Genomic DNA, 26,925 nt, shown 5'->3' with positions numbered 1-26,925 from the left:
GCCCAAAATTACCATATGATCTCCTTCAGTGCAACCCAGTAAGTTTGTCATGCGCTGCATCTGTTTTTATTTGAATATTTAAGATAAATAACAAAAGAGCTGACAAAGATTCACAAGTATCTGAACATTTGTGATATTTTCCCCAGTGACCCACTTACTGAAGGGATGCTGTGCGTTGACTTTGAACTGCACTGAGAAGAAGTAGACACTGGTGGCCCATCAAATTAAACAACAAAAGTGAACCTTTATGCTGGCAATGCTTGACTGATAAGTCCCAGTATATACAAACCCATATGCAAATATAGATCTTTTATTTTCATTAAGTGACAAAAAAATATTTTCCTTTAGCCACATGATAATGATTCATGCTGAGAAAAATCCTGGTGTCTTTCTCAAATGTTTCTGATATTTGAACTGTGCTGATAATTTCTATTTGGAGTATGAACGACCAACAGCACTTTTGACAGCTGCAGCATCTTCTGTAATCATATTTATTCTTCATCAAAGCTTAAAGAGAGTCAACACACACCAGGCTTTTAACATTTAGTTACTCAACAGCGATGTTTTACAGATTCCAGTGTGGATCATCTGACATTTCTCTGTTCATCACAGCTGTAGCAATCAAACTTGTGAACAGCAGTTTCAGCATTTGAAGCATAGCTGCTGAACACAATGGTCCTTTTATGAGCTGTTCTTGATCAATGTAATAGATGACATGACCGTCATCTTCAGCCACACACCTCATGAACAACCCCAGGCACCAATATATGGCCACCCACCTGGAAAGCAGCTTCGCAGAAAAGGACCTGGGGGCCCTGGTGGACACCAAGTTGAACGCGAGCCAGCAACATGTCCTTGCTGCAAAGGCCAATGGTACCCTGGGCTGCATTAGGCAAAGTATTGGCACCATGTCAACGGAGGTGATCAGGCCTTCCCCTCTGCTCAGCACTGGTGTGGCCACACCTGGAGTACTGTGTTCAGTTCAGGGCTCCTCAGTACAAGAGAGACATAGACATACTGGAGACAGTCCAGCGAAGGGCCACAAGGAGAATGAAGGGACTGGAGCATCTCCTCTATGAGAAAAGGCTGAAAGAGCTGGATCTATTCAGCCTGCAGAAGAGAAGGCTTGGGGGGATCTCATCAATATCTATCAATACTGGAATGAAGGGTGCAAAGAGCACGGAGCCAGACTCTTTTCAGTGGTGTTCAGTGCCAGGACCAGAGGAGGCGATGGCCACAACCTGAAACACAGGGGGTTCCCTCTGAACATCAGGAAATTCTTTATTCCTGTGAGGGGGACTGAACACTGGCACAGGTTGTCCAGAAAGCTTGTGGAGTCTCCCTCCATGGAAATATTCAAAAGCTGTCTGGACAGGTCCACGTGGCCCTGCTTGAGCAGGAATGTTGGACCAGATGACCTCTAGAGGTCCCTTCCAACCTCCACCATTCTGTGATTCTATGAAATGGAATGGAAAATCAACCTCTGGACCTCCTTCCAAAGGACTTGTCATGGCAAAGAAAGGCCGGCTGTTCCATGTATAGCACGAAACTTCATAACAAGAAGGTGTTACAAAACAGCCCCTGATCAATATACATCAAACTAACTCCTTCCAAAAACTTAAGTCTCCTAGTCTATCAACTACTTTTTTTTAAGATGCCGACCATTAAGATGCTGACCTTTTAACGACAGTGTAGGATATTCCGTGTTTGGTATCTGTACCAAGAAAAAGCAAAAATAGGAATCTTTGGAAATGGGCCATTACAAAACAGAACACGTTACCAGAACATTACAAAACCAGAACACTGATCACAAGGAATTTGTGTGAAAGGAAGCTCACGCTTGTGACCAAGGAATTGGAAAGAAGTAGAGAGATATATACGTTTTCATGTCAGTGATGAAATGACAGGAGCTATGGCTTTTTGATACACAATACGCTATCCAGGATCTAATGAAATGCAGATGCTCTACTCATATTCAAGGTGATTTCAAAATGTGCTCTTAGATATAAACCAGCAATATAAACCTTGGAGGACCGCCAATCATTGCCAATCAGACAGGATTATAGTCTACAGACCGACAGATGGCAACACAATTAAGGTCTACCAATGGGTCATTAAAACATCATGCAAAGTAATCACCTTGTAACTTAGTACCTGAGTAAAAGTTACAATACAAACCGTTACAAAAAGCAGAAGTGAAAACCAGTCAGATGTAGGCAGAAGGGATTTTAGTGTCCTTGTATGTCTGCAGTTCTGGTGTCCTCATAGGCAAATGAACGTAGGAGATCTAGAAAACACAGAGGACAGGAATGGTCAAAATCATGGAATGACTTCTCTATGAGGAGAGATTAAGCAGACTAGGACTCTTCAACCTGGAAAAGAGAGAGGAGAGAGAGTACAACAGTGATCTGTAAAACCAAGAATGACTTGGAGAAGGGAAATGCAATAACTATTTTCACATTACAAAACTAGGGATTATCAGATGAATATCAGGCAGCAGGCTCAAAAGGCACACTTTTTTGCACAATGCATAATTAAAGTATGGGACTCACTGCCACCACGTGGTCTGGAAGCCAAATATAAAGGATAGTAAAAAAAGATTCCATGAGGAAATGGGAAGAATGTCAAGACTTGAGCAGTCCCAAAACTAAAGCTAGCTGACGTCTGTCTGGAGGGATTGTATATCGAAACAGTATTTCTGTACATTTACTCTGCTCTTGTATTTTTTTTCCCTAAAGAAGTGTGGAAATTTAGCCAGAGATTAAACTCAGGTTTAGATAGACATAGCAGAGCAGGAATTCTAATGAGGAACATTTAGTAGACAAAAAAAAAATTCTGAAAATGGCCTTTAAAGATTTCTGGGTTAGCTTTTAATAAAAAAATAAAAATATAAGAAGCTGGGGATTGTACTCCATCTGGCCTTGTTCTGAACCAACAAAACCAACAGGAATCGAGTCCATGATTTCTAAAAGGCAAGCTGTATATGCTATTCAGAATATGATGCCTAGGGTAAATAAGCATTTGGTGACTGCAATTATCACATCATGAAGTAATTTTGCATTGATGGATGGATGACAAGAATTTAACCAGATGTTTGCATTACAGCAAATACTTCTATTCTTATCAGTGAGGAATAAGGCACATATTACAAAATCATGAATATCCATCACATTATGGTATCCTGTGTTTTCTGAATATTCATTGATCACCACTGGTTACTCAGATACTTGATGTAATTTTTGGAGCATATTAGAAAAATCTCTCTAAACACACAAGAAGCCCCTTCCCCGAAGAAGGAACTTTGACGCAAATAGTGTCAAGTAGTAGAAACAAATTGTTTTCCATTGGGTGGGATGTGAAATAAAGATGTATTGTGTCCTTAAAGTCTTTCCGACATCTATGTGGGATTTACTGTGAGCCAAGTCCTGAGATGCAATGACAAAGTAGAAATAATGAACACTCTTAACTGAATACAAATTTTGAATATACATTAATGATCTGATATGCTTTTCTGAACAAACTTTGGCACTGTTAGAAACAATGGAGAATACAGAATATCCAGGAATACAAAGAAAATAGACATAGACTGTGTAAAGGCTTGACGGAAACATTGTAATTAGTGAGACAGTTCCTGAAATCGATAACCTGCTGGCAAAGATTGCCTACTGAGAACCCTTTTCCAAAATGAATTTGAGGAAGCCAAGTAATAGCTCACTTACATGGCCCATTTTTTAATAAAAGTTTGGAGAAGCATGGCACCTAGTAAGAGACATAAATTTGACAATTGAAAACTACTGTCTTCCCCGTTAGAATTTATTCACTGTAAATAAATGCATTAATGATGTGTGCCTGAAGATGACTGAAGCTTCTCAGAGGCTTCAGAAGATTCTTGCATTTCTCCTGTATAGAAAAAAAGACAAATTATTTTATCATACATTCTCATTTCAAAAAAGATGTTCTGTTTTAGGAAACCAAGAGCTGGAAACTTTATAACTTAAGTTGAATCAGCCATAGATACAGGCAGAACTTTGAAAGTTTTGATGAAAAAATACCGACAGCTTATTCTGGGAGCAACTAGGATGAAAGATGTGTTAAAGGGTGGGTGCTAGGTTAGTGGAAGATCAGTCTCCAAGTGTTTAAAACTCACAATAGACTAAGCTTGCTGGTAGAAGATTCTATTGAAGGGTGATGCTTTTAGGTTAGACAGTATAACTTCAGTTGAAAATCCTTCGGAGCATTACATCATTCTTTAAGATAGGACAACATCCCTTCCCTTCTCCCTCCCTTCCCCCCCAAACAGCCCTACATTAGGGTCTTCAAACCATGAAAATACAAGTTCATGGACTTACAGATGCTTTTATTGTACAAGTCTGAAATGCTTAATTTTAGAGGAAAGGTTTAGAGTGAGGAATCTAAAAATCACTTCAGGGTGACCTGGATCTCTGATTATAGCTTTCATTACAGAGTATGGTTGAAATCTATTTTAGCACCTTGATACATTTGATTTCCAAAGGAAAAAAAAAAAGGTAATTACAGGAAATACTGCTTTGTTTTAATATGGATAAAATAATTTCCTTATAAGTAGAAGATTTCTAAAGGGTGGGTTGAAGGAGGATGGTGCCAGACTCTTTTCAATGGTTCCCAGTGACAGGACGAGGGGCAATGGGCACAAGCTAGAACATAGGAAGTTCCGTTCAAATACACGGAAAAACTTCTTTACGGTGAGGGTGACAGAGCACTGGAACAGGCTGCCCAGGGAGGTTGTGGAGTCCCCTTCTCTGGAGACTTTCAAGACCCGCCTGGATGCAGCCCTGAGGGATGTGCTGTGGGCAATCCTGCTCTAGCAGGGGAGTTGGACTAGATGATCTCTAGAGGTCCCTTCCAACTCTGAAGATTCTGTGATTCTGTGATTCTAAATCCACGGTGCTTTGCATTGTTTCACTATCTGCATTTCCCTGACGTTTATTTTGCTTATTGCTGAAGCTGTTAAGAAATAGTATTCTTATCTACGAGAGTGCACGGAGAAGACTTAGTGTTCCTGTGGAATCCACAAAAGGTGGAACATCAGTTTCAGGGAGTAATTTGACATGAAGTGATTAGTTACAGATAACACTTCATATTTGTAACTTTGTCTTGTTCCAATGGTTGGTCCATCATTAACTATTATTCTCACAAATGCCCTTTACGAATCATTTCTTGTTTCACATAGGGAAAACAGTTTGAACTTGTTGAAGCTGACTGACTTTCAGGAGGCCAAATGACAAATCACTGCCAAGCTGCCAAGCTCTGCTGAACCCTTGACTCCCACCCTTGTTTTCAATGTTTGCCTATTAATTACGGCTCTATGCTTGCAGTGTCCAGTCCAAAGCCAGGCTCCCCAGCTTTGCAGAGGGCGGCAAATGTTGGCAGGGCTTTTGGAGCCCTCAGAGCAGGGGCTGCAGCAGGCCCATGGAGCAATGCTAATTCCCATGAGGCAGCCCATGCCCATCGAAGAGCAGCTGGTCCTAAAAGACTCTGAAGAAAGAAAGAAAAAAAAAAAAAAGGATGCAAGTTAGTTTTCCAGCACTGGAAAGCAAACGCAAATTACCCAGTGTTTCATAACTGTATAAGCTGTTGCACATGGTGAGGGACCAGCTGCGTGCTTCGCCTCACACCCTGCCGCTCTCTCCCAGCGTTGAACGTGAGGGGAAGCTGGAGCTCCCCGGTCACATCGCAGGGGAGCTGAGCATGGCTGCAGCCGTGCGGCCAGGCCGAGGTGCCCAGGAGGCTGAGGGAAGAACCTCTGTGGAGAGCGAGGCCCGAGGGGCCACCTCCAGCAATGGAGACCCACCACGAGGCCCAGCACACGCAGAGGCAAGCCCTGCTCCCGTACGGCCAGGCCGAGGTGCCCAGGAGGCTGAGGGAAGAACCTCTGTGGAGAGCGAAGCCCGAGGGGCCACCTCCAGCAATGGAGACCCACCACGAGGCCCAGCACATGCAGAAGCAAGCCCTGCTCGCGTATAGAGGCTCATGCATTTTAACGGGCTGGTGCTTAACAGGGTGGCTGCTGTGCCCGGGCACTGAAGAACATAAATCAACAGGCGTCAAGGAGCTGGGCGCGGCCGCCCGCTGCAGGCCCCGCCTGGAGGGCCGACACCCGCCCGGGCCCACGCAGGTCTTGTCCTTCCGGCGGGTGTCGATGGTTCGCTCCCGCGGCGCGCATGCGCAGCGCCTCGTCCCGCCGCGCCGGCCGGCTCCACATCGGCGGAAGGGCGAGCGGAGAGCCGGCGGGGAGATGGACGGCAGCGGCAGGGAGGAGCTGGGTGAGGCGTGTCGGTGCGGCCGGAGCTGCCGCGGGGCAGCGAGATGGCGGCTCGCCGCGGGGTGGAGAGCGGGGCAGGGGGGCGGCGTGAGTGTGAGGAGCGGCCGGCCGCCTCCCACCCCCCTCCCCTCCGGGCGGAATGGTTCGGCCCGGGGGGGATGCGCCGCAGCGCTCGGCGCAGCGGGGCGGGCGGGTTGAACCATCCCACCCGGGGGAGGGGTGGGCTCACTTTCGCCGCCCCCTCCGTGGCAGGCGGGGGCCCGGGCCTCCCCAGCGTACCGGAACGGGGAGGCGGGTGGCGGGGGCTGAGCGCCCCGGAGCCGGCCCGGTGGCACCTGGGGACGGGAGGGGCTGAGGGAAGCGGGACCGGGATGGCGGGGACTCTCTTCCCGCCGGGGTCTCCTCAAAGGGGGAGGCCTGGCCCGGGGCTCCCCACAGCGGGGCCTCATGGCGGGGGCCGTTCTCTGAGGGCGTCAGTCTCACCTGGCTGGGTTGGGCTTCGTTGGGAGGTCACGGTCGTGCGTAGAAGTTTAGGAAATACTTTCTCTTTGCATCCTTAGACTATGCTTTATGGTGAAAGGTCGTGTTTTGGGTTTTTTTTTTTTTTTTGGGGTGTGTGGGGGTATGTGTATTGGTGTATTATCTGTATTTATTGCAGATTACTCTTCAGGCCTTTAAATCTGAGCGTGTGAGAGCACATATGCGTTCATCTCTTCGTCTGTCTCTCCACAGATGGACGAGAGATAGCTCCTAGCAGGTTTAGTTATGAAGTATAGCTGATGCTGGGCTGGACTGGGCAGAATGAAAGTCTCATTTCAAAGCCGTGTTGCACTGTAATCTGAAGAAGTGGTCCTGTCCAGTGGTAATGATGAGAAGCAGATATGCTTCGGATTTTATTGTCCCAGAGGCTGATTCATCTTGCAATGAGAGATTGCCACTCTGGAATGAAGGTGGCAGAAAGAAATTTTAGGGTTTTGTGGTTCAGGTGCACAGATTTGCCAGAGTTTGTTTGTCAGAACCCTTAAAACCAGATTTTTTTTATGGGATTAACTGTTTAAAAATGCACATAAACACTTCATAAGGTTTCAGAAGTGCTTTAAATGGTTTGGTCCTATTGAATACTTAAAATTGTAAATCCTACTGACGTGTCATCACTTGAAAGAGCGTTAATTGTGTAGGAATGTGTAGCTTGGTCTAGACAGGACAGTGGATTATTTAATATCTTTCTAAATAAATCGGCCATTGTGGGTTGGGGTAAAAGTGCTCCTCTGAAAGTGTGTAATAAACTATGGAGACCTGTGTCTGCTTTGGTTTAATGACTCAAGTGTCTTTTATTAGCCTTCTGGATTTGACAGTTACGATGCAAAAGCAAACAGTTTTTCCTGCTTACTGAGTGGCATTATTGACTTTCAACATTTGTTTAGAAATAACCATTCTCAGGATTAATAAAGTCTTACCATAAAACAGAATAAATCTACTTTATTAAGTTACATTCTGTAATGGAGAGAAATAAATGACACAAAGATATATTTTTCCAAAGAAAAATGGTGATTCAAATAACTGCACTAAGCATATCTTTGAAGCCCAGAGAGGTTGTGGAGTGTCCTTCTCTGGACATGCTGAAAAGCCATCCGGACACTTTCTTGTGCAACCTGCTCTGAGTGAACCGGCTTTGGCAGGGGCATTGGACTAGATGATCTCCTAAAGTCCCTTCCAACTCCTACAGTTCTGTGTTTCTTGAAAAACAAACTTTTTTAACTGTTCCGGAAAATGTAATTTTTAGTATTTAATAGGAACTTTTAAACCAAGCGCGTTTTCCTTTTTAATTTTCATTCTGGAAAATATATTTTAGGCTGAGGGGGTTGGTTTGTTCTACGTCTCTTGCGTTCAGTAGGAATTGTGGTAGAGGAAGATAAAAAGGGAAGATAAAAAGGAAGATAAAAAGACTTGTGTATGGTTGAATGACATTACCTGTTAGCTCCCCCTTGAACTAGATAAAGTTACAGAAGTTTGTCAGTTTGGACAAGCACGCTTATATCACTACCATTCATAGTCACTTTGCGGTGATCTGTAATTTCTTTGGCGGTTGTGGAAGCGCGTGACTGAGTAACGTGGCAGATCCTGCCAGGTCCACGTGTGTTTGGTGGACAATGCTCTATTTTACAGTTTATTGCCTTCTGAAGAAATGGTGAGAAGGTTATTTATAGGCCGAAGTTTGGGGAGTGGAGTAACAGGTATTTCTTTCTGTGGTTGAGGGAGTAACTGAGGGTTACGTGATGAGCTGCTTACTGAACCAGCTGCAGATTCTGAAAATAATCAGTGACAATGTTTTCTTTGTAACTAATTTTTTCTTGAGAGCCCTGGTTCAGAACGCTGAATTGAAAAGCTCTGCTATTCAGAGACTCGATCACTAATCTTGTCCCGTAGGAGCAGCCACGGGCTTGGTTAGGTGAGAGAGGCTCTGGGCGCTCCCTCTGCATCCTGAATACAGCATTTTATAGCCTATGAGAAAATATTAGCATAAACCCACATTTTAGGCTAGTGTAAAGATTATGTGGTTCTGATTTTTCTCTCTTATATAGCACTCAAAACTGCTGCTTATTAAATTGAATCTGTATCCATATTACAGAAGCACTGGGTCACCCTCTGTTTAATAAACACATTTCACAGGACTGCGAATCTTGTGCTGTGTTTCAATATGACAAATCCAGTTCTACTCAGTTACACTGACTTCAAAGCCCTCCAGTTGAAAAAACAGATCATATTGCTAAATTGGATTTGGAAAAGGGGTTTTAGATAGGAGTTTGTCTGGGAGGTGACCTCTGAAGGAACAATGGGAGATTGCATTTGGCTTTGTGTTTAGTATCTCCTTTGCTTTTAACTTGCTGTGCAGCCCTGGCAAACTGCTTCATCCTTTTGCCTCTCTTTCACCCATAAAATAAAAACGATGGAGATTAGTTTTATCCCTTGTGGTGCTAAGAGGTTCAGTTAGTTTTGGAATTGTTAATTGCTTGAGCAGTATAGAAAAATTAACTAAAGTTCTCGGTAACAATTCATTTCTTTGCAGAGCTTTTGAACCAAAAGATTACTTGAGTGTGCTAGAAAAGCTTTAGAATTAAGTACGTTTAATAACAGTTCAAAGGTTTCTTTGGCGGTATGTCCATAGATGTTGACAAGACACCAGCAAATTCTAAGATACAGAAAAATACACTTGAAGATACAAAACTGGAAATACTGGTCATAACAATTTAAACGCTACAGATTTAATCTCGCTATGTAACTAGTGGTTGACTGGTGATTGAAATTCTTCAGAGGCCTTTGAAAATACAGTGCTGACATTTATGCATGATTATAGTGTGGTGTGTAGCTGTAATGAATCAGTGATTTATCTCTCCAGTGGGTTAAGGAATCCGTTTAACGTTGCAGCAGTAATTTGGTGAGAAGTTGAAATGCACTTGCCAGCATAGTTAATTTCAGGCTAGGTCCACGTATGCAAAGACTTGCTCTTCTACTTTCTGAGTACATAACTGCTTTATGGGGCAGAGAAAGCTCAAGCTTTTTTGCCTGGTGCCTTGCTCTAGACCACAAGTTTGGATCCATTAAATTTGGATGTTACACAAATCTGGATGTCAGTGTGAGTATGGACTGTGCAGTAGGGACAAAGCCACAGTATTCCAACAGTAGAGATCTACTATCAAACAAAATCCCACGCTTAGAGAGTTGCATGGTCTGAACTTTGTATCATGTCCCAGTACCATTACTGTTAACAGTTTCACATGTTTCAGACCAAAGCTATACACCAGTCATGGGATAAAGGAGGAATGATGGGAAAACAGGCAAGTTGAGAGCATGTAGTCATGCTTGTAGTGTCACTGCAATAGTGACCAAATAGCATTGTTGGACTATTTTATATAATGCAGCGTTTCAGTGGAACTTGTAGGTAAGACTGTGAGAATGATGAACAGCTCGCTGTAGGAGAAGACCAGGTTTGAGACCATCTAAGGAACCTGAAGGTTCACAAATCTATGGGACCTGATCAGATGCATCTGTGGGTCGTGGGGAAACTGGCGGATAAAGTTGCTAAGACACTATCCATCATATTTATCGTATTTAAGAAGTCATGGTAGTCCAGTGAAGTTCCAACTAACTGGAAAAGAATCAAAAAGGAAGACCTGGGGAACTACAGACCAGTCAGTCTCACCTCTGTGCTCAGCAAGATCATGGAGCAGATCCTGCTGGAAACTATGCTAAGACACATGGGAAATAAGGAGGAGATTGGTGACAGCCAACATGACTTCACCGAGGGCAAGTCATGTCTGACAAATTTGGTGGCATTCTATGACGGGGTTACAGCATTGGTGGATAAGGGAAGAGCAACTGATGTCATCTACCTGGACTTGTGTAAGACATTTGGCACTGTCCCGCATGACATCCTCGTCTCTAAATTTGAGAGACGTAGATTTGGTGGATGAACCACTCAGTGGATGAAGAATTGGCTGGGTGGCCGCACTCAGAGAGTTGCGGTCAATGGCTCGATGTCCAAGTGGGGACCAGTGATGAGTGATGTTCCTCAGGGATTGATACTGGGAACATTGCTGTTTGCCATCTTTGTTGGTGACATGGACAGTGGGATTGAGTGCACCCTCAGCAAGTTTGCTGACAACACCAAGCTGTGTGGCACAGTTGACATACTAGAGGGAAGGGATGCCATCCAGAGGGACCTGGACAGGCTTGAGAGGAGGGCCTGTGCAAACCTTATGAAGTTCAACCAGGCCAAGTACAAGGTCCTGCAGCTAGGTCACGGCAATCCCAAGCACAAATACAGGCTCAGCAGAGAATGGGTTGAGAGCAGCCCTAAGGAGAAGGACTTGGGGGTGCAGGTTGATATGAAGCTCATCATGAGCCAGCATCAAAGAGAAAACCAACCGCATCCTGGGCTGCATCAAAAGAAGCATGGCCAGCAGGTTGAGGGAGGTGATTCTGCCTCTCTACTCTGCTCTCGTGGGACCCCACCTGGAGTACTGTGTCCAACTCTGGGGCCCCCAACACAAGAAGGACACGGAACTGTTGGAGTGAGTCAGTAGGAGGGCTTGGAAATGATCAGGAGGGCTGGAGCACCTCTCCTGTGAAGACAGGCTGAGAGAGTTGGGGTTGTTCAGCCTAGAGAAGAGGAGGCTCCGTGGAGACCTTATAATGGCCTTCCAGTACTTAAAGGGAGCCTACAGGAAGGACTGGGGGGGACTCTGTATGAGGGAGTGCAGTGATAGGAGAAGGGACAAGGGTTTTAATCTGAAAGAGGGTAGATTTAGATTGGACATTAGGAAGAATATTTTTTTTTTTTCTATGAGGGTGGTGAGACACTGGCACAGGTTGCCCAGAGAAGCTGTGGATGCCCCATCCCTGGAAGTGTTCAAGGCCAGGCTGGATGGGGCTTTGAGCAACCCGGTCTTGCGGGAGGTGTCCCTGCCCATGGCAGGGGGGTTGGTGGAACTAGATGATCTTTACGGTCCCTTCCAATCCAAACCATTCTATGATATCACAATATGAGTTGGTTCTGATTGCTATTACCTGTGTTTTAAAACTCTTATAGAGAATTTGTTCTCAAATGAGCTATCATGTTAGAATAGATCAGCGAACTGCCAGCCTGAGTGTACAGTTAGGAAGCAGATATTTTGAGGTCTAATTTCAGCTATTTCTGAGAACATGGGTAAATAGTGAACCTAATCTACTCCAGTTCCCTCCGTATCTGTTGCCCAGTACTGGTATGCTAAAGGACACTTGAAGAGATTTCAAGGTACTGTTGTATTCTGGTCCCACAAGACAAAAAATGTAAATAAATGGATGTAGGTTTTAAAGGGTTATTGTTCTGTGGAGTCTTACAGGCACAGTGTTCTACTGGGTGCTTGGTCTAAAATCAGATTCTTTCACTCTGGATTTAGTTTCTTCGGAAGTCGTCTTGGATTTCTACTGTTTGTTCTGCTGACCTGCAAATATATTTTAGAGGCAAGAGATTTAGTCTGTAGCAGTAAACAAAACTTCTCAATGATCTACTATGACCTATACACATAAAGGATGTGTAACTTCCATTTGTGTTGTATGGGGTAGTATATTTAACAATAGTAATGTTTTTCTTTATTGTTGTCTATATTAAGTTCAAATTTGTTGCTGTGAATCTTGTTTTTTAAAAAAGAATTTCTTTGTTTCCAGGCATGTACTCAGACAAGTGAATGTCTGCCTAATAACTGGGTTAAAATAAATGCCTTTGATCTGGTAAAAAAAGCCAGTCATAGAAGATAATTAATTAAGTCTCCTACTGTGCTCTGGTTTGCAATTCTGTGCGCAATTTTGCTGCTGTTGTGACCAGCTACCACCTCAGAGAAAAGCTGATGGCAGTAGTCTTGGAGCTTTGGAAGGCCTGGCTGTATTTTTGAGATGCATTAGATGAACTTTCTTCCTTTAAGGACTGTCAATTTGGTCAGCGTTTTAGAAGTACCGCAGTGTGGTAAACTAATAGCAATAAAACCAGTTACACAATGCAAATACTGTGCAGTGAAGGTTGGCAAAGACTGTATCTGTAAAAAGAAACGTATACAAGATGTTTGTTTTAATTGAATGCAACTTTAAAAAGTTTTTTAGTGGGACATTTGGGGAAAATTGCCTTCTTTCTCTGTGGTCAAATAGACCCATTTTCAACATTTGGGTAAGGTGAAATCTTCCTTCTCGCTGGAACAGCTGGTGCTGCATTCTTCACATAAGGAAATTCCCTGTAAAAACATTGTTTTGACACTTACCAGCTTGGCGCATGAATATTGTCTGGCTGCTTCTGCTTAGCTGTGTTTGAAAGAAGCACATTTAAAGAAATGGCTGAAATCCTGCCATCCTATTAACTTTTATTGACCATCAAGTCTTAATTCATTTCAACCTGTAGACCAACGGTGATGGGCAGGTTAACGAGACGTGTACTCAAGGCAGAATGTAGGTAATCATGATATGTATGTGGCAGAAAGTGGTAGGTGTGCAGAAGACTTTCAGTTCTTGCATGTAGTGACTGCAGAAGAGCCGCTGCTCCTTTCAAATAGGAGGCTCCGTCTGTTTGGACTCAAGTTTTGTATGAAATGGCGTTGCCTTGTACATCAAGACACTTTGAAAATAAAACTTCAGTGTGGTTTTTCGCAGTAAGTATTTTTTAATGATGTATTGCTTTTCTGTCGGTATCAGTGATAGCTCGCGGCTTTCAGGTGGGAAGGTAATTGAGTATGAAATTGGGGTGTTCTATTGCATAAGTGACACTTGAGGAAATAGCAGAATGGTGTGGGGAAATAGACACTAAAAAATATGTAGTTTATACCTCCCCAAGACTTGGAAATAAATATTCAAACCACTATGATAAACGTATTTAGACACTGTTTTTTCGCTGAAAGGATGGTCAGGTACTTTACCCAAGTGGCTTAAGTTAAAATAGTGAGGGCTGTATTAAATTCACTGTTGCCTTCCTTTTGGGGTAAGGTGATTGCGTAGTGTGGAAGACCTTGCAGTGATGAAGGAGCACAGCTAGGCTTGAAGTGGTCTCAAGTTGGAATAAGAAAATATGCCAAGAGCACATGCTCACAGTTGTTTTTCTCAGTTGTGAGGTTGGGGGTGTGTGTGTGTTCAGAGAACTCCAGTGTCATTTTTGGCGGTTTTGTGGGTCTTCCTGAATCTTGCCAATGAATCTTGAGATGGGAGACTGTCTGGAGAAAGGTTCAGGTACAGAACAGCATATACCAAAAGGCATAAGGAGAAGTTACACAGAAGATTTTATAGACGTTTGTACTGTGTACAGAAAAAACGAACAGTTACGAGGCTGAGAAGAAATGTAATGTCATGGGGCAAGCACACGAAGGTGAAAACAATCAAACCTGAAGTATCTATGTGTTATTTTGATATGGAGATAATTTAGTGGATCCAGCAGAGAATGAAGAAACGGAAAAAGAAGAAAATATTGTAAAAGTTGTCCATGCTTGAAGATCATTTATATCAGAAATCATGTAAGTGAAAGCTCAAGAAATAGCATGAGGACAAAATATTCCATTGCAAAAATTCAAGGCCGGTAAAGGTTACTGGGTGTGACTCATGCATAGCAATAGTTTTTGCTTATGAAGGGGAACTTGTACTCACTGTGTTCCAGCAGTATGTGATTGGAAATGCAAAATCTTTCCTCCGGCAAATTTTAGAAAAGGACTGTTATGATACTGCTGCTAGCTTAGGAAATGGTATAAAATTGCCACTGTATGTGATCTTCCTCTACTCAGCATTCGTGAGACCCCACCTGGAGTACTGGGGCCAGCTCTAGGGCCCCCAGAAGGAAGAACATGGACCTGTTAGATTGAGTCCAGAGGAGGGCCATGAAGATGATCTGAGGGCTGGACCACCTCTCTTCTGAGGACAGGCTGAGAGAGTTGGTGTTGTTCAGCCTGGAGAAGAGAAGGCTCTGGGGAGACCTTATTGCGGCCTTTCAGTACTTAAAGGGGGGCTTATAAGAAAGATGGAGATAGACTTTTTACCAGGGCATGTAGTGACAGGAGAAGGGACAAGGGTTTTAAACTGAAAGAGGGTAGATTTAGATTGGACATAAGGAAGAATGTATTTTTTTTGATGAGGGTGGTGAGACACTGGCACAGGTTTCCCAGAGAAGCTGTGGATGCCCCATCCCTGGAAGTATTCAAGGCCAGGTTGGATGGGGCTTTGAGCAGCCTGGTCTAGTGAAGGATGTCCCTGCCAATGGCTGGGGGGGTTGCAGTAGATGATCTTTACATCGTAAACCTTTAAAAGTGTATATCGTCTACAGGTATGGACTAGAAAACTTTGCATATAACCTCTTTTGGTGGAGAAGCTGGTTATGATTCTTTTGAGTCAGTATAGTGGGTCACATGATTGGTTGCAATCTCGAGGAGTAAATGTTATGGTGAAAATTCTATGTGAAAGATAATTCTTAAAAATGCATCTCCTTAAAACTCAAGTTAACCATTACCAGTAGCAGGCAGGGTAGTAGTCTACCACCCAAGTGTCCTGCGGTTTCTCCAGGAGGTGTCCCTGAAAAGCACAGTGGTTACTGGTACTTCAGAGGGCAAGGGGTTTTTTTGCCCCCAAGAATTGATATATTGGAAGTGGTGATGCATGAAGGGACTTAAGAATTTAAATAAACAAGGACATAGCGTAAAGGATGGAGAGGCAGGAACAGGCTAATGAACTGAGGGAGGGCTGGCTTTTTGGAGTGGATCACTGGTGTAAATCTTTCCGTGGGAGCTTTCTTCCTGTCCCTTTGAGAATGCTTATGTTTTCGTTACTGCCATCATATTGCTCCTGAACGAAGATCAAGATACAAGTCAAACGAGAAAAAGATGAAGAAAAGGGGTAGTGGTCAGGCATTCAGTCTCACAGGTGAAGAGTCTGGCTTCGCTTTGATGGTTCAGTCTGGAAAGACAGCATATAATCCATTCCATGGGTTATCTGTCGTCCTGTTCTTCTTGGTCTTCCGTGGCAAATACAGTGAATTTAAATAAATCAGGACAGAATGTATCGTCTGACCTGCATATAATCTTCCTTCTATTCCACTAATTCTTACATCCAAAAATGCTTTGCTTTTTGTCATATTCACTCAACTGCTGTGTGGGACAAATGATCTTATGGCTCAAGATAAGGCCAACCATGGGGATGGAAAGGTGAGTGTCTGCTGCAGACCACCAGGCCAGGAAGAAGAGGTGGATGAAGCCTTCTTTAAACAACTGGAAGAAGCCTTCTGTTCACAGGTCACAGCTCTCATGGGGGACTCTTACCATCTAATACTTCCTAGGGAGGCAACGCGACAGGGTCCAAGGAGTTGAGGATTTTTCTGGAGCGCTTGTAGGATGACTTCTTTCATGCAAGTGCTTAATGAGCCAAATAGGGAAAATGCGTTTCTGTTTCTGCTACTCATGAATATGGAAGAAGATGGATGGCAGCCTTGGCTGCAGTGACAATGGATGATGAAGCTGAAGATCCTGAAAGCAAGGAAGGCGAGTTCCAGATTAAAGTTCGCTCCGTGAGGGTGAACGTATGCATTTCCAGGTCATCTTGGTGAAGAGTCTAGTAAGAGTATGGTAACCATTTTTGTTCTATTTATTTTAAGTGGTAGAGTGGAAAATAAGAACTGAATTGTGTACCTCTCTAGTGTACACAGGGAAGAAACTTTTTTTTTTTTTAATGATACAACCTAGAATTTACATAGGTGCTATGCATTAGTTTCTAAATAGCTGCTATTTTATTTTCCTGCCAGAGCAGAACCCAGAAAAATTCAGTGCATTTTGCCAGTCTGACTGTCAAGCACTTTCATTACTGGCTTTCAATGACACAAAATTCAGGTGTTCCTTTGCTGTTGTCAGGAGAGTTTGACCCATATGCTTTTAATTTTAACTACCTGCATAGGCTGCCTTCTGCTTTATAAGATAAGATTACACTTGTTCTACAGTTTTTCTTTTAAGTTCCTCTTGCTTAGGATTGGCTTCAGGGTCCTGCTGATGGGTTAGACATCTTTGAGGTTTCATAAAAACCTTAATGATTTGTTGAATGGCTGCGGTGGGTTGATGCTGGCTGGACGCCAGGTGCCCACCAGAGCTGCCCTGTTACTGCCCTCCTCAGCTGCACAGGGGAGGAAATATAATGAAAGGCTCGTGGGTCGCAATAAGGAGGGGGAGAAATCACTCACCAATTACTGTCAAACAGACTTGACTTGGGGAAATAAATTTAATTTATTGCCAATTCTCCAGCAGGAGAAGTAAGAACAAATCTAAAAAAGCACCTTCCCCCACCCCTCCCTTCTTCCAGGGCTCAAGTTCACTCCTGAGTTCTCTACCTCCTCCCCCTGAGCAATGCAGGGGAATGGGGGCTGTGGTCAGTTCATCACACGTCGTCTTTGCTGCTCCTTCCCCCTCACACTCTTCCCCTGCTCCAGCATGGGGTCCCTTCCACGGGAGGCAGTTCTCCATGTTCTTCTCCAATGCAGGCCCTTCCCATGGGCTGCAGTTCTTCCCAAACTGTTCTAGTGTGGGTCCTTTCTGTGGGGTGCAGTCCTTCAGAGCAGACTGCTCCAGTGTGGGTCTCCCACAGGGTCACGAGTCCTGCCAGCAAACCAGCTCCAGCGTGGGCTCCTCTCTCTATGGGTCCACAGATCTTCCCAGGAGCCTGCTCCAGGGCAGGCTCTCCATGGGTCACAGCCTCCTTCGGTCATCCACCTGCTCTGGTGTGAGGTCCTCCACGGGCTGCAAGTGGATCTCTGCTCCACTGTGGACCTCCTTGGGCTGCAGAGGAACAGCCCACCTCACCGCGGTGTTCACCATGGGCTGCAGGGGAATCTCTGCTCTGGCACCCGGAGCACCTCCTCCCCCTCCTTCACTGGCGTTGGTGTCTGCAGAGCTGTTGTCACATATTCTCTCTTCTCCCCTGGCAGTAGTTATACAGCAGGATTTTTCCTCCTTCTTAACTATGTTATCCTGGAGGTGCTACCACCGTCGCTGATGGGCTCAGCCTTAGCCTGTGGCGGGTCCATCTTGGTGCCAGCTGGAACTGGCTTCATTGGACATGGGGGAAGCTTGTGGCATCTTCTCACAACCTTCTACAGCCACCCCTATAGCTGCCCCCACTGCCAAACCTTGCCATGCAAACCCATTACGATGCCTGATTTTCAGTATGTTCTGTATTTCCTGTCTGGTTTTGTGTGTGTATCTTGTTTTCAAATTGAGTAGTAATTTTTATCAGATTGACCATAATAACTCCCCCAAACAAAACTCGTATTTGGCAGGTTCCTAAACCACTGTGTACTTTAAAGATGTCGGTTGTCCATACCTTCTTTAAAATGCATCTACAATCTCACCGGTGTTACAGGTTTCACAGGTATTCAGTTAGCATCTATATTTTTCTCACAAAATAAATAAGCTTAGTGTGGTTAAGGTATCTAATGTTCACACAAACGATGAAATGTTTTTTTTCTTCCTGAATAGTGAATAATTTTTTTGATGTAGCTAATGTCTTTTGCGGTATTCTTCACTGTTTTGGGTTCCGTAAATAATGTAACAGTTCAGCAGGGTGTGCTCTTGCACACTCAAAAATGACTCAGTAATTTTTTTTTAAAATAGAAAATGCTAAAATCACAGGGGATTTCTTTTTTTTTTTCGGTGAAAATGATGGAAGTTGAGACATACACTTGCCTACTACAGTATCCATTCATAAAACGTGCTGTAAGATAAATAATCTTGTTGGTCTTGGTATGATTTGTTTTGCTTAACTGTAGTAGTTTAAAATTGTTTGTAATTTAATCAACATTAAACTGGCGTGAGCTGTTAGTTTTGCCTGAAAGGCAATTTTGTTCACCGCTGGCTGCTTGCTGTTTCTTGGCACTGTTATTTAGCTGGATGGTGGAATTGCGTTCGTCGACAGTGGTGGTAGTTTATGCGGCTTTTAAAAGGCTCATGAAATTGCAGCTTTCAAAGCGTGCAGCCGAAGTCCATCATCTTGGCTCTCTCGCCAGTGACTGGAGAGATCTCACGTGGTACATGTCTTACCCATCCATTTGAGGATGGGGTGACTGGGGGGGTGCCCTTAGAATCATAGAATCATATTGTCCACCAATCCTTGTCCACCACCGATAAGAGTAGACTAAATGCTTGGTTTTGCAGTAGCTAATGGTGGGTAAGATGAATTGGATCTTTTTGTAACAACAGAGGACTTCTCTGTTTTACTCTGTGTTGGATTAGCTTGCAAAATGATCTAAACATCAACATTTTGGTGATTAAAAAGTTGGGTTTTATGATGAAAAACTGGAGGGTTTGGCCATGATAATAATGAGATGGTGTGCCACTTTAAAGGGAGAGAATTTCTTGAGCAAACTTGTGCTGTACATATCTATCTTCCTAAATCAGCTTTGTCGTTAGTAAGACATGTAAAAAGCACGGGAAGTTTGAGTCATGTTTTACTTCTAAACTATGAGATCGTTTCTAACGCTAAGGTAGTGTTAACTCTGTTGGACAGACATGGAAGTAATGAAGCCTTTAATTGAAGAACAAAATTCGGATGGCCTCTCAGATGAAGAGCGTGAAAATAATTTCCTGCCGGTTGAGAAGCATTACCAGCTTGATAATGAAGAAGGCATTACGTATGTATTGCTCTTAATTAGCAGCTTGTTAAAATTTGTTGCCTCGGACTTGTTTCTCATGAGGAGTTTACTGAACTTGTAAGGGCTTTTCTGCACCCGCAGTGCAGTTTTGTGGTTATACATCAGGACTTTGCATAGTTCTGCCAAAAAGTAGCCCGTTTTGAGTAAGTTCTCTGTTCTTTGGAAGCTAACAGTGTACTGGCTGTAAAATATTCCAGGGGTGCCCATTTGTAAAGTGCTTGGGTTACTGAACATCTAAGCACTATTTAAAGGAGGTCTTGATTGACTTATTTTTTTTGTAAAGAAACTTCAGAAGACTTTGGGAAGTTTGTTTAAAGTTTTAACTAGAAGAACTTGTAAAGGTGTTTTTTCCTTTTGATAAAGCTTTGGCTGTCAGACTTGTGATTTGCAGCTGGTAACTGTTTTGAGCGTTATTGATTCTAAAATAGCGCTGATGAAACTTGATAATTTTGACTCTGAGGCAAAACGGCAATGAAATTGCACAGAAAATAACCTTTCAGAAGCTGGCGGAAGGAACTGAAGATCAGACTTGTATGTTCTGGTCGAGGGAGCTCACATGTAGAGATGAATAAGAACATTATTTGAATGTGCTGGATATTCTTTAAAGTAGCTGCACTACCCTAAAGTAGCTGAAGCTCACAATTTATCCCTTTATTAATAAATGACAGAGGGTGTGGTTTTGGTTTTTCTTTTTTTTTTTTTTTTTTCCTCCCCCTCTCCCTCCTGCCTCCCCCATCTCAGTGTAATTCCAATGTGACTTTTTATATGTTTATCCTCAGGTTTATACAAACACTTACGCACCTCCTCAAGGGAAACATTGGAACTGGGCTTCTTGGTCTTCCACTTGCGATAAAAAATGCTGGCATTGTGGTAAGAATTCAGTTATTTTTCATGGATTAGAAAAATTGTCTAGAAAGATCTATAGATATGTGTCTGAGCCTGAAAAACTGAAATCTCGATACTTTTTTTTTTTTTGTCACTACCGACTTCAACAGAGTTGTGTTCTATTTTTCCTCTTTAGTCTGGTGAAGTTAGTACTGAAGATTGAGTTGGGTTTTTTTATTTATTTTTTATTTAAATTACTACGCCACCCTGAAGACCTTATAGCATGTGTTGTATTTTTGCTTAGCCGAGGTGTTTTTCTGGTGAAAACAAAAGCTTTGTCATAAAAAAGAAAGGTTTTGACTCACTGGGCCTCCTATGATGTCTCATGGGAATTGTTATTATGGGATTGTCTTATCTTTGTCCGAACTGCTCTAGGGACAGATCGCGTGTCCTAGGATGCAACATCAGCTTGTTAAATTGATCTTGTGTTTCTGCAGAAACAGGGTATAGCACAACTTGTTTATACCGGTAACGAGGAATGCATTTCCTAAGGCAGGGTAAATTTAATCAAGTGAAATTTTCACCTTATGACTAAGTAATCCTGTAATTCTGTATTACAGCGTGTTCAGTTTAAGAACGAAAGTTACACGTGAAAAGCCAGTGCCTTCTGTGAAAACATTTGGTCAGACTTCTACTCTGAAATTATTTAATTTGAAAATTATCTATAACTTGTAAAAGTAGAAGTTGTGTGGTTTGGGCATTTTTCCTTTTTTAGTACTGCAGGTCATCAAGTCTACTAATGTAAGGGAAAGAAACTTTTATTGTCATTGCCACTGTAAAGTGGTTGAAACCATTGTTTTGAATTCTGCAGTATAAGCAGTCTTCTCTCTTGACAAATTTTTTTGGCAAATATCTTAATGCAGCTGTTAGAGGAATAAAGTTGTTCATACCCGCTTGGTTTTTATGGCTTGATCGTCCCTGAGTAGCCTTCTGTCACGTAATGAGCTAAAAGTAAGGAATGCCGTAAAACATCAGTTGCAAATTCCCCTCTGAGAGGGGAAAAACAGTTGCATAACATTTTAAATTCTTATTTTATTTGCTACAATGTGAAGTTTTTGCATGTAAAGGTTTTCCCCCAGCATATTTTCATGAAAAATTATGTTTGTCTCCTGTGTCCTCCCTTTTTTTTCTCCGCCCCCACCCCCCCCCCCCCCACCAGGTTGGACCGATCAGCCTGGTGTTCATAGGAGTTGTATCTGTTCACTGTATGCACATCTTGGTACGTTGCAGCCACTGTCTATGTCAGAGGTAAATGTGAAACTACTAATTCTGTTGCTGAATTTTTGAGTATTATTTTCTTCTTCTTTTCTATTTCTAATTTTTGGCCTACAGAATGTCCTGATGCTGTAGCGGTTTCTTCAGATCAGAATCTCCTACTTCAATGAAACAACACTCACATTCTTGCTGTGCAGCTCTGAATGATAGCTGTGCTTTGTGCAGCACTGCTTTAAGACGTTGTAAAAATATTTCTTCTCTGCTTGGACACAAAATTACATTGGTGTAACTTGTGTTGCCTGGCATCCTGTTCCCTGTCTTAGCTGGCAAATAATCAGATCTTTCTCATTGCGGATTTAATTGATTAGCTTCAGTCCTTTAGTCCTTTGCTATCTTCATAGCTTCTGAATCTCCATAGCTTTGAAAAGTGTCCAATTCATAAACAGCCAGTTTATAAGTACTTTATAGGAATAAAAGATAAACTATGAATTGCTATTGATGTCTTTAATGACTATACGTGAGCTCTCTTTGGATTGTGACAACTTGATTCTGCAAAGTTACAGGGCTGAAAGAATGTGTTAAAATGATGCTAGTGAGCAGATAAACATGAGATATTCCTGCAAGCAAGATCTACAATGCTGGGGGGAAAGCAGTTGTTCAAATTTGACTGATAGAGTATTTGGATTAATAATGACTTTATTAAACATTTTTATATTATTATCAGGTGTTAGAAAAGCAGTGAGAGGGTCTTGTATTTAAAAAGTGCAATGAAGTTTTTGAAATGAATAGAAACACAAAGCTGTTTGTGTCCCTGTAGCTGTAAAAACTATCTTACAAGTTTAATGTGATACTGTGCTGTGAAGGGATCCTGTCAGTCCTGAATTCTTCGCTTTTTTTCTCTGTGGTTTTGAATGGCCTTTGAAGATGTACGTGAGACTCAGATCACTGAAACAATTGTGATTGCTTGTCCAGGAAAATCTGCTGAATCCTGTTGAAGTTCTCAGTGACTTTTAGATTTGAGATGAATTGCTTAAGCTGATGATATAAGAATCTAATTTTGGATTCATTTGTCAAGAAACTTGTTCTGTAAGAGACTGATTTAGTACTACTGAATTAGGGGGAAGCAGCTTTGTGGCTCACATGCTTGTAGGGTGCTGAAAAGCCCTTCCCGGGGAAAAGGAAGCCCAAACGATACCTCTAAAATTCAGCAGCGGCAGAACGGTGCCACAGGTGATTACTTACTATAACCCTGCGAGGTCACCAGCATTTTCAGGGTAGGGACGTAGCCCCTCATAGTTTCTGGTAACTCCATTCTTTCTTCGCTCTCCGATTTCAGGATGAAAAAATCCTCGCTGGGGTATAGCGATACAGTTAGTTACGCCATGGAAGTGGGGCCTCTGACTGCTCTTCAGAAACGAGCTTCTTGGGGACGGTAAGTTTGCATTAGAATTTAATTTAATAAATTCATTATTAAAAAACTAATGACTATACTTGGAATGCTTAGGAGCTTTCCGTTTTAGTCAGATGTTACCTGCTTTAAGAATGTGTTCTGTGTGCTTGAAATATGCGCTGTGTGCTCTTTTAAATGCTTTAGCCCTCTTTTAAAAAAAAAATACCATTATTTTTTCTTTGCCATTGGTTGCTGTATAGCTGTTTTGGTTTGTTTGTTGTATGACTACACAGCAGTGAAACTCAGAAATGTTATTCAATGTTAATTTAAAGTGGTTACACACTTGAGAAAGAATTCTTTTTGGTCCTGTTACTTTCAAGGATGCAGCATCTTGCATCGTGTTTTGGCTACTGCGTTGTTTCAAATAGGAAAAAGGTGAGCTAGTCTTTTCAGGTCTTTTGTGATGACTTCATAGGAATGGACTAGAGCTCAATTAGAGGGAAAATTGGTTTGTAGTGAAATATAATGATAATTCTGTAATGCACCAAAGAGTTACAAGCCGGAAACGACAATTTGATTTCCGGAGACACTGTGCTGCAGCAGATCCATTCCGTGAGGCAGATCTCTGCTGTGTGCCTGATGAGCAAAGAGTTTCATTACAGCATGTCTTCAGGCCACCACGGCTTATAACATTTTTTCAAAACAATCTGAACCATAGTTTAGAGTGTTTTTGCAATGAGATACAGTGTCTGAATGCGTATTTGGATACGTTGATACAGACGCACTTAGTAAGATGTGAAAATGTTTATTATCTTGAATTGCTGAAACTTAGATAACTTAGACTGTGTGAGTCATTTCATCTCTGGTCCTGGTGGAAAACTGCTGTGTTAGAGGTTAACGGATGCCGTCAGAATTTGTGTGTGCATTGAGTATGTATGTCTGTTGTTTATATTTGTAACACATTGTTAAGTCTTTGAATTTCATTTTATGCTGCTTTAAAATATGAGTACCTTCTTTTTTTTGAGAAATTTTGACGCCTACCTTAAAAAAACAGACACATACAAACCCACCCTGTTTTGCCATAAGAGGAACGTGCACTGCAGTGCTCGTGAGATTGATGTGGCATTTGAATCTAGCGTTTTGACTACTGTAAAAAGGAGCAGCAATTGCATATTAGGTAGAAAAGGGTTAATTGTTTGGATCCTAACTGTAATGTTTGTTTTTTATTCCTCAGGTATATTGTCGACTTTTTCCTAGTGATAACACAGCTGGGATTTTGTAGCGTTTATGTTGTGTTCTTGGCAGAAAATGTGAAACAAGTGAGTAGTGTTACTGTATGGAAACAGTTATGGGTAAAAATTTTTTTTCCCTCACTTTATTTCCTAAGTCCAACAGAACTACTTGTAAAATGTGAAGTTGAGAGATGCACAGAATGAGTTCTACCACGGTTTCCACAAAAGAGCTTTTGGTGAAAAGGAGTGATGTGCGAGGTGAACTAAATTCAGATTTTGTGCAAATATTTGTGGCTACATTGTCCTCTGATTTGTTTGTTGAATTTAAAAGTGAATTGTGACAATGATAGAAAATAAGGCTGAAACTGGTCCAGGAGCCAGTTGTCCCTGAATTATTTTTTTTTTTTTTTTTTTTTTTCCTGGGCCTTCTGCTGACTCTTTTTTTTCCCTGACCTTCTGGGCATGTTTTTCCCTTTTCATGTCACTGGAATCTTTCTTAGCTTTCTTAGTTTCTTGCTTAGTCTCTTCCCTTTTCTAGAATAGTCTCATCTGCCACAAAGTCTATTGTATCTAAACCAGTCCTGATTTTTGTTCTTAAAAATGCCTAGCATTGAAATTTCCACAGCCGTCTCAGTAGTCAGTTCCAGTGGTTTCTTATCTGTTAGACACCTTTTTCTTTGTAGAAACTTAACATTTCTTAATGTTGCAAGTCCTTTATTTCACACTCTAGCTACAAGTAATTTATTCTTCTCTATTTGTGGATACCTTTTATGTTTTTGAATATTGTTATCGTGTCTCCCCTCTATCTGATAGAGAGGAGATATGACAGACTCTAATAAATCTTCTTGCTTTTCTGTGAGTGCTCTGCAGTTGGTTACATCTCTCTTTTTTTCCCCAAGTTTTAACCCTGAAGTTGGTTATGCTGCTCTAGTTGAAGTTTTGCTTGTGACCAATAGAGCTGAAAGGTTATTTCACAGGTCTTACAGATCGTATTCCACACTTGACACTTCAGTTTAATGGTCGTTTTGCAGGACTGTGTCATTATTGACTCATGACTGACTTGTGATCCATTGTGATCTCTCAATCCTTTACTGCAGAGCTGCATTCTAGGCGATTCTTCTGGCTCTTCTTTCTGTAGAGGTAATTTCTGTTTACCTATAGCATCCTTTATTTTTCCTTACTGGATTGATTTTATTTTTTTTTTTTTAACAGTTCTCAAGGCTGAATTTTAATCCTGTTCTTCAATATTCTTTCACTTTCCATCTGGAATAGATGTTTAAACCCTGCTTATTATGTCTGTGTTATTAATGAAAATATTAAATAGCACTGCTCATGTATTTCATGTGGCTTACTGTAAATACTATTGCACATATAATATGTAGTTTTAAACATGCGCAAACACATTTCAATACGCTGTAGATTTTTAAATAGATTGGATGTTAATTATTAGAAAAATACTGTGATTCGTTTGAGTTGATTTATGTAAGGATGTCTAAAAATCAAATACTTCGTCATGCTGTATTTATGAATAAGTCAATTAAAAATTGCAAATGAATCCTCACAACCATAAATGCCTATAGCTTCTCCCAAGTAACCCCCAAACCTTTCAATAAAACCTGACTATCGCTTTTCTCCCTCACAACCATCCGTCACTGACAAAAGCAAACAAACCCACATCTATCCCTTTCATGCCAGCTACTCCTGCTTTCATTCATGTTTCTGTCTCGTTCTCCAGCCCTTCTAAGCTCTTCTTTTTCTCATTGGTGGAGACTCTTCTGTTGAGGGGATCCCTGATGTCCCCTGGTCCTTCCTCTTTGTGCACTCAGCAGTTTGTTTGTCCCAGGAGGTGATCCATGGGTGATCAGCCTGCACAGGGTGGCTGCTCAGAGAGGAGCCACAGGTTCTTTGAGCTTGTGGTGTTCTCTCCTCCACGCGCTTATTAAGATGCCAGTGTACTCTGCTGTGTTTTCTGCTCGTAAGATTATGATTCATTACTTGACATAAAGCTAATGAGGATGAATCCGAGCCTGTATCTAAATGTGTGCTTCTGTAATTAGAGAGGTTGGTGAGGAATAAGGTATGGCAGGTTACTGAACGTTAATCATCCATATGGACTCTTATTCTCCTCAAAAGGTAGAATAAAGGTGTCTTGGCGTAGCTTAACTTACTTTAATGAGGAAGAAAAGTGTCCCGTGGGGCAGTTAGTACATAGAAGGTAGTATGTTTTTTTTCTTCCCCCTGTAAGTGAGTATTTATATTATGCTTAAAAAGTATTCCAAGTTCTACAGATGACGATCTTGTGAAGATCACAGAATGGTAGGGGTTGGAAGGGACCTCTGGAGATCATCTAGTCCAACCCCCTGCCAGAGCAGGGTCACCCAGAGCAGGTTGCACAGGAACGCGTCCAGGCGGGTTTGGAATGTCTGCAGAGACAGAGACTCCATCACGTCTCTGGGCAGCCTGTGCCAGGGCTCTGTCACCATCAAAGTGAAGAAGTTCCTCCTCATGTTGAGATGGAATTTCCTATGGTCAAGTTTGTGCCCGTTACCTCTTGTCCTGTCACTGGGCACCACTGAGGCAAATTTGTGTATCACTGAGGCAAATTTGTGTATTTGGAAGCTGGATACTCTGTAATTTGCATCTTGAAAGAGAAAAAAAACCCAACACCCAGCCTTAAAAACTGCCGTCCCACTGTCACAATCTGTCTTAATCCCCG

General features: G+C 42.2%; 1 protein-coding gene across 1 annotated transcript in view; it reads left to right on the top strand.

Moving 5' to 3' along the window:
* Nucleotides 1–6,058: 6,058 nt before the first annotated feature.
* Nucleotides 6,059–26,925, top strand: part of SLC36A4 (solute carrier family 36 member 4) — a 109,274-nt gene continuing 88,407 nt past the window's right edge. Inside the window, exons 1-6 of the mRNA XM_063329118.1 lie at nt 6,059–6,302; nt 19,343–19,466; nt 20,267–20,357; nt 21,532–21,620; nt 22,924–23,019; nt 24,212–24,296. Coding sequence (XP_063185188.1) covers nt 6,179–6,302; nt 19,343–19,466; nt 20,267–20,357; nt 21,532–21,620; nt 22,924–23,019; nt 24,212–24,296 — 609 coding nt within the window. The 5' untranslated portion in view covers nt 6,059–6,178. The remainder of the gene's footprint in view (nt 6,303–19,342; nt 19,467–20,266; nt 20,358–21,531; nt 21,621–22,923; nt 23,020–24,211; nt 24,297–26,925) is intronic.

Source organism: Chroicocephalus ridibundus, chromosome 1, assembly GCF_963924245.1.
Source record: "Chroicocephalus ridibundus chromosome 1, bChrRid1.1, whole genome shotgun sequence".
Lineage (NCBI taxonomy): Eukaryota > Metazoa > Chordata > Aves > Charadriiformes > Laridae > Chroicocephalus > Chroicocephalus ridibundus.
Note: the sequence above shows the minus strand (reverse complement) of the source record. Positions and strands in the feature narration are given on the sequence as shown.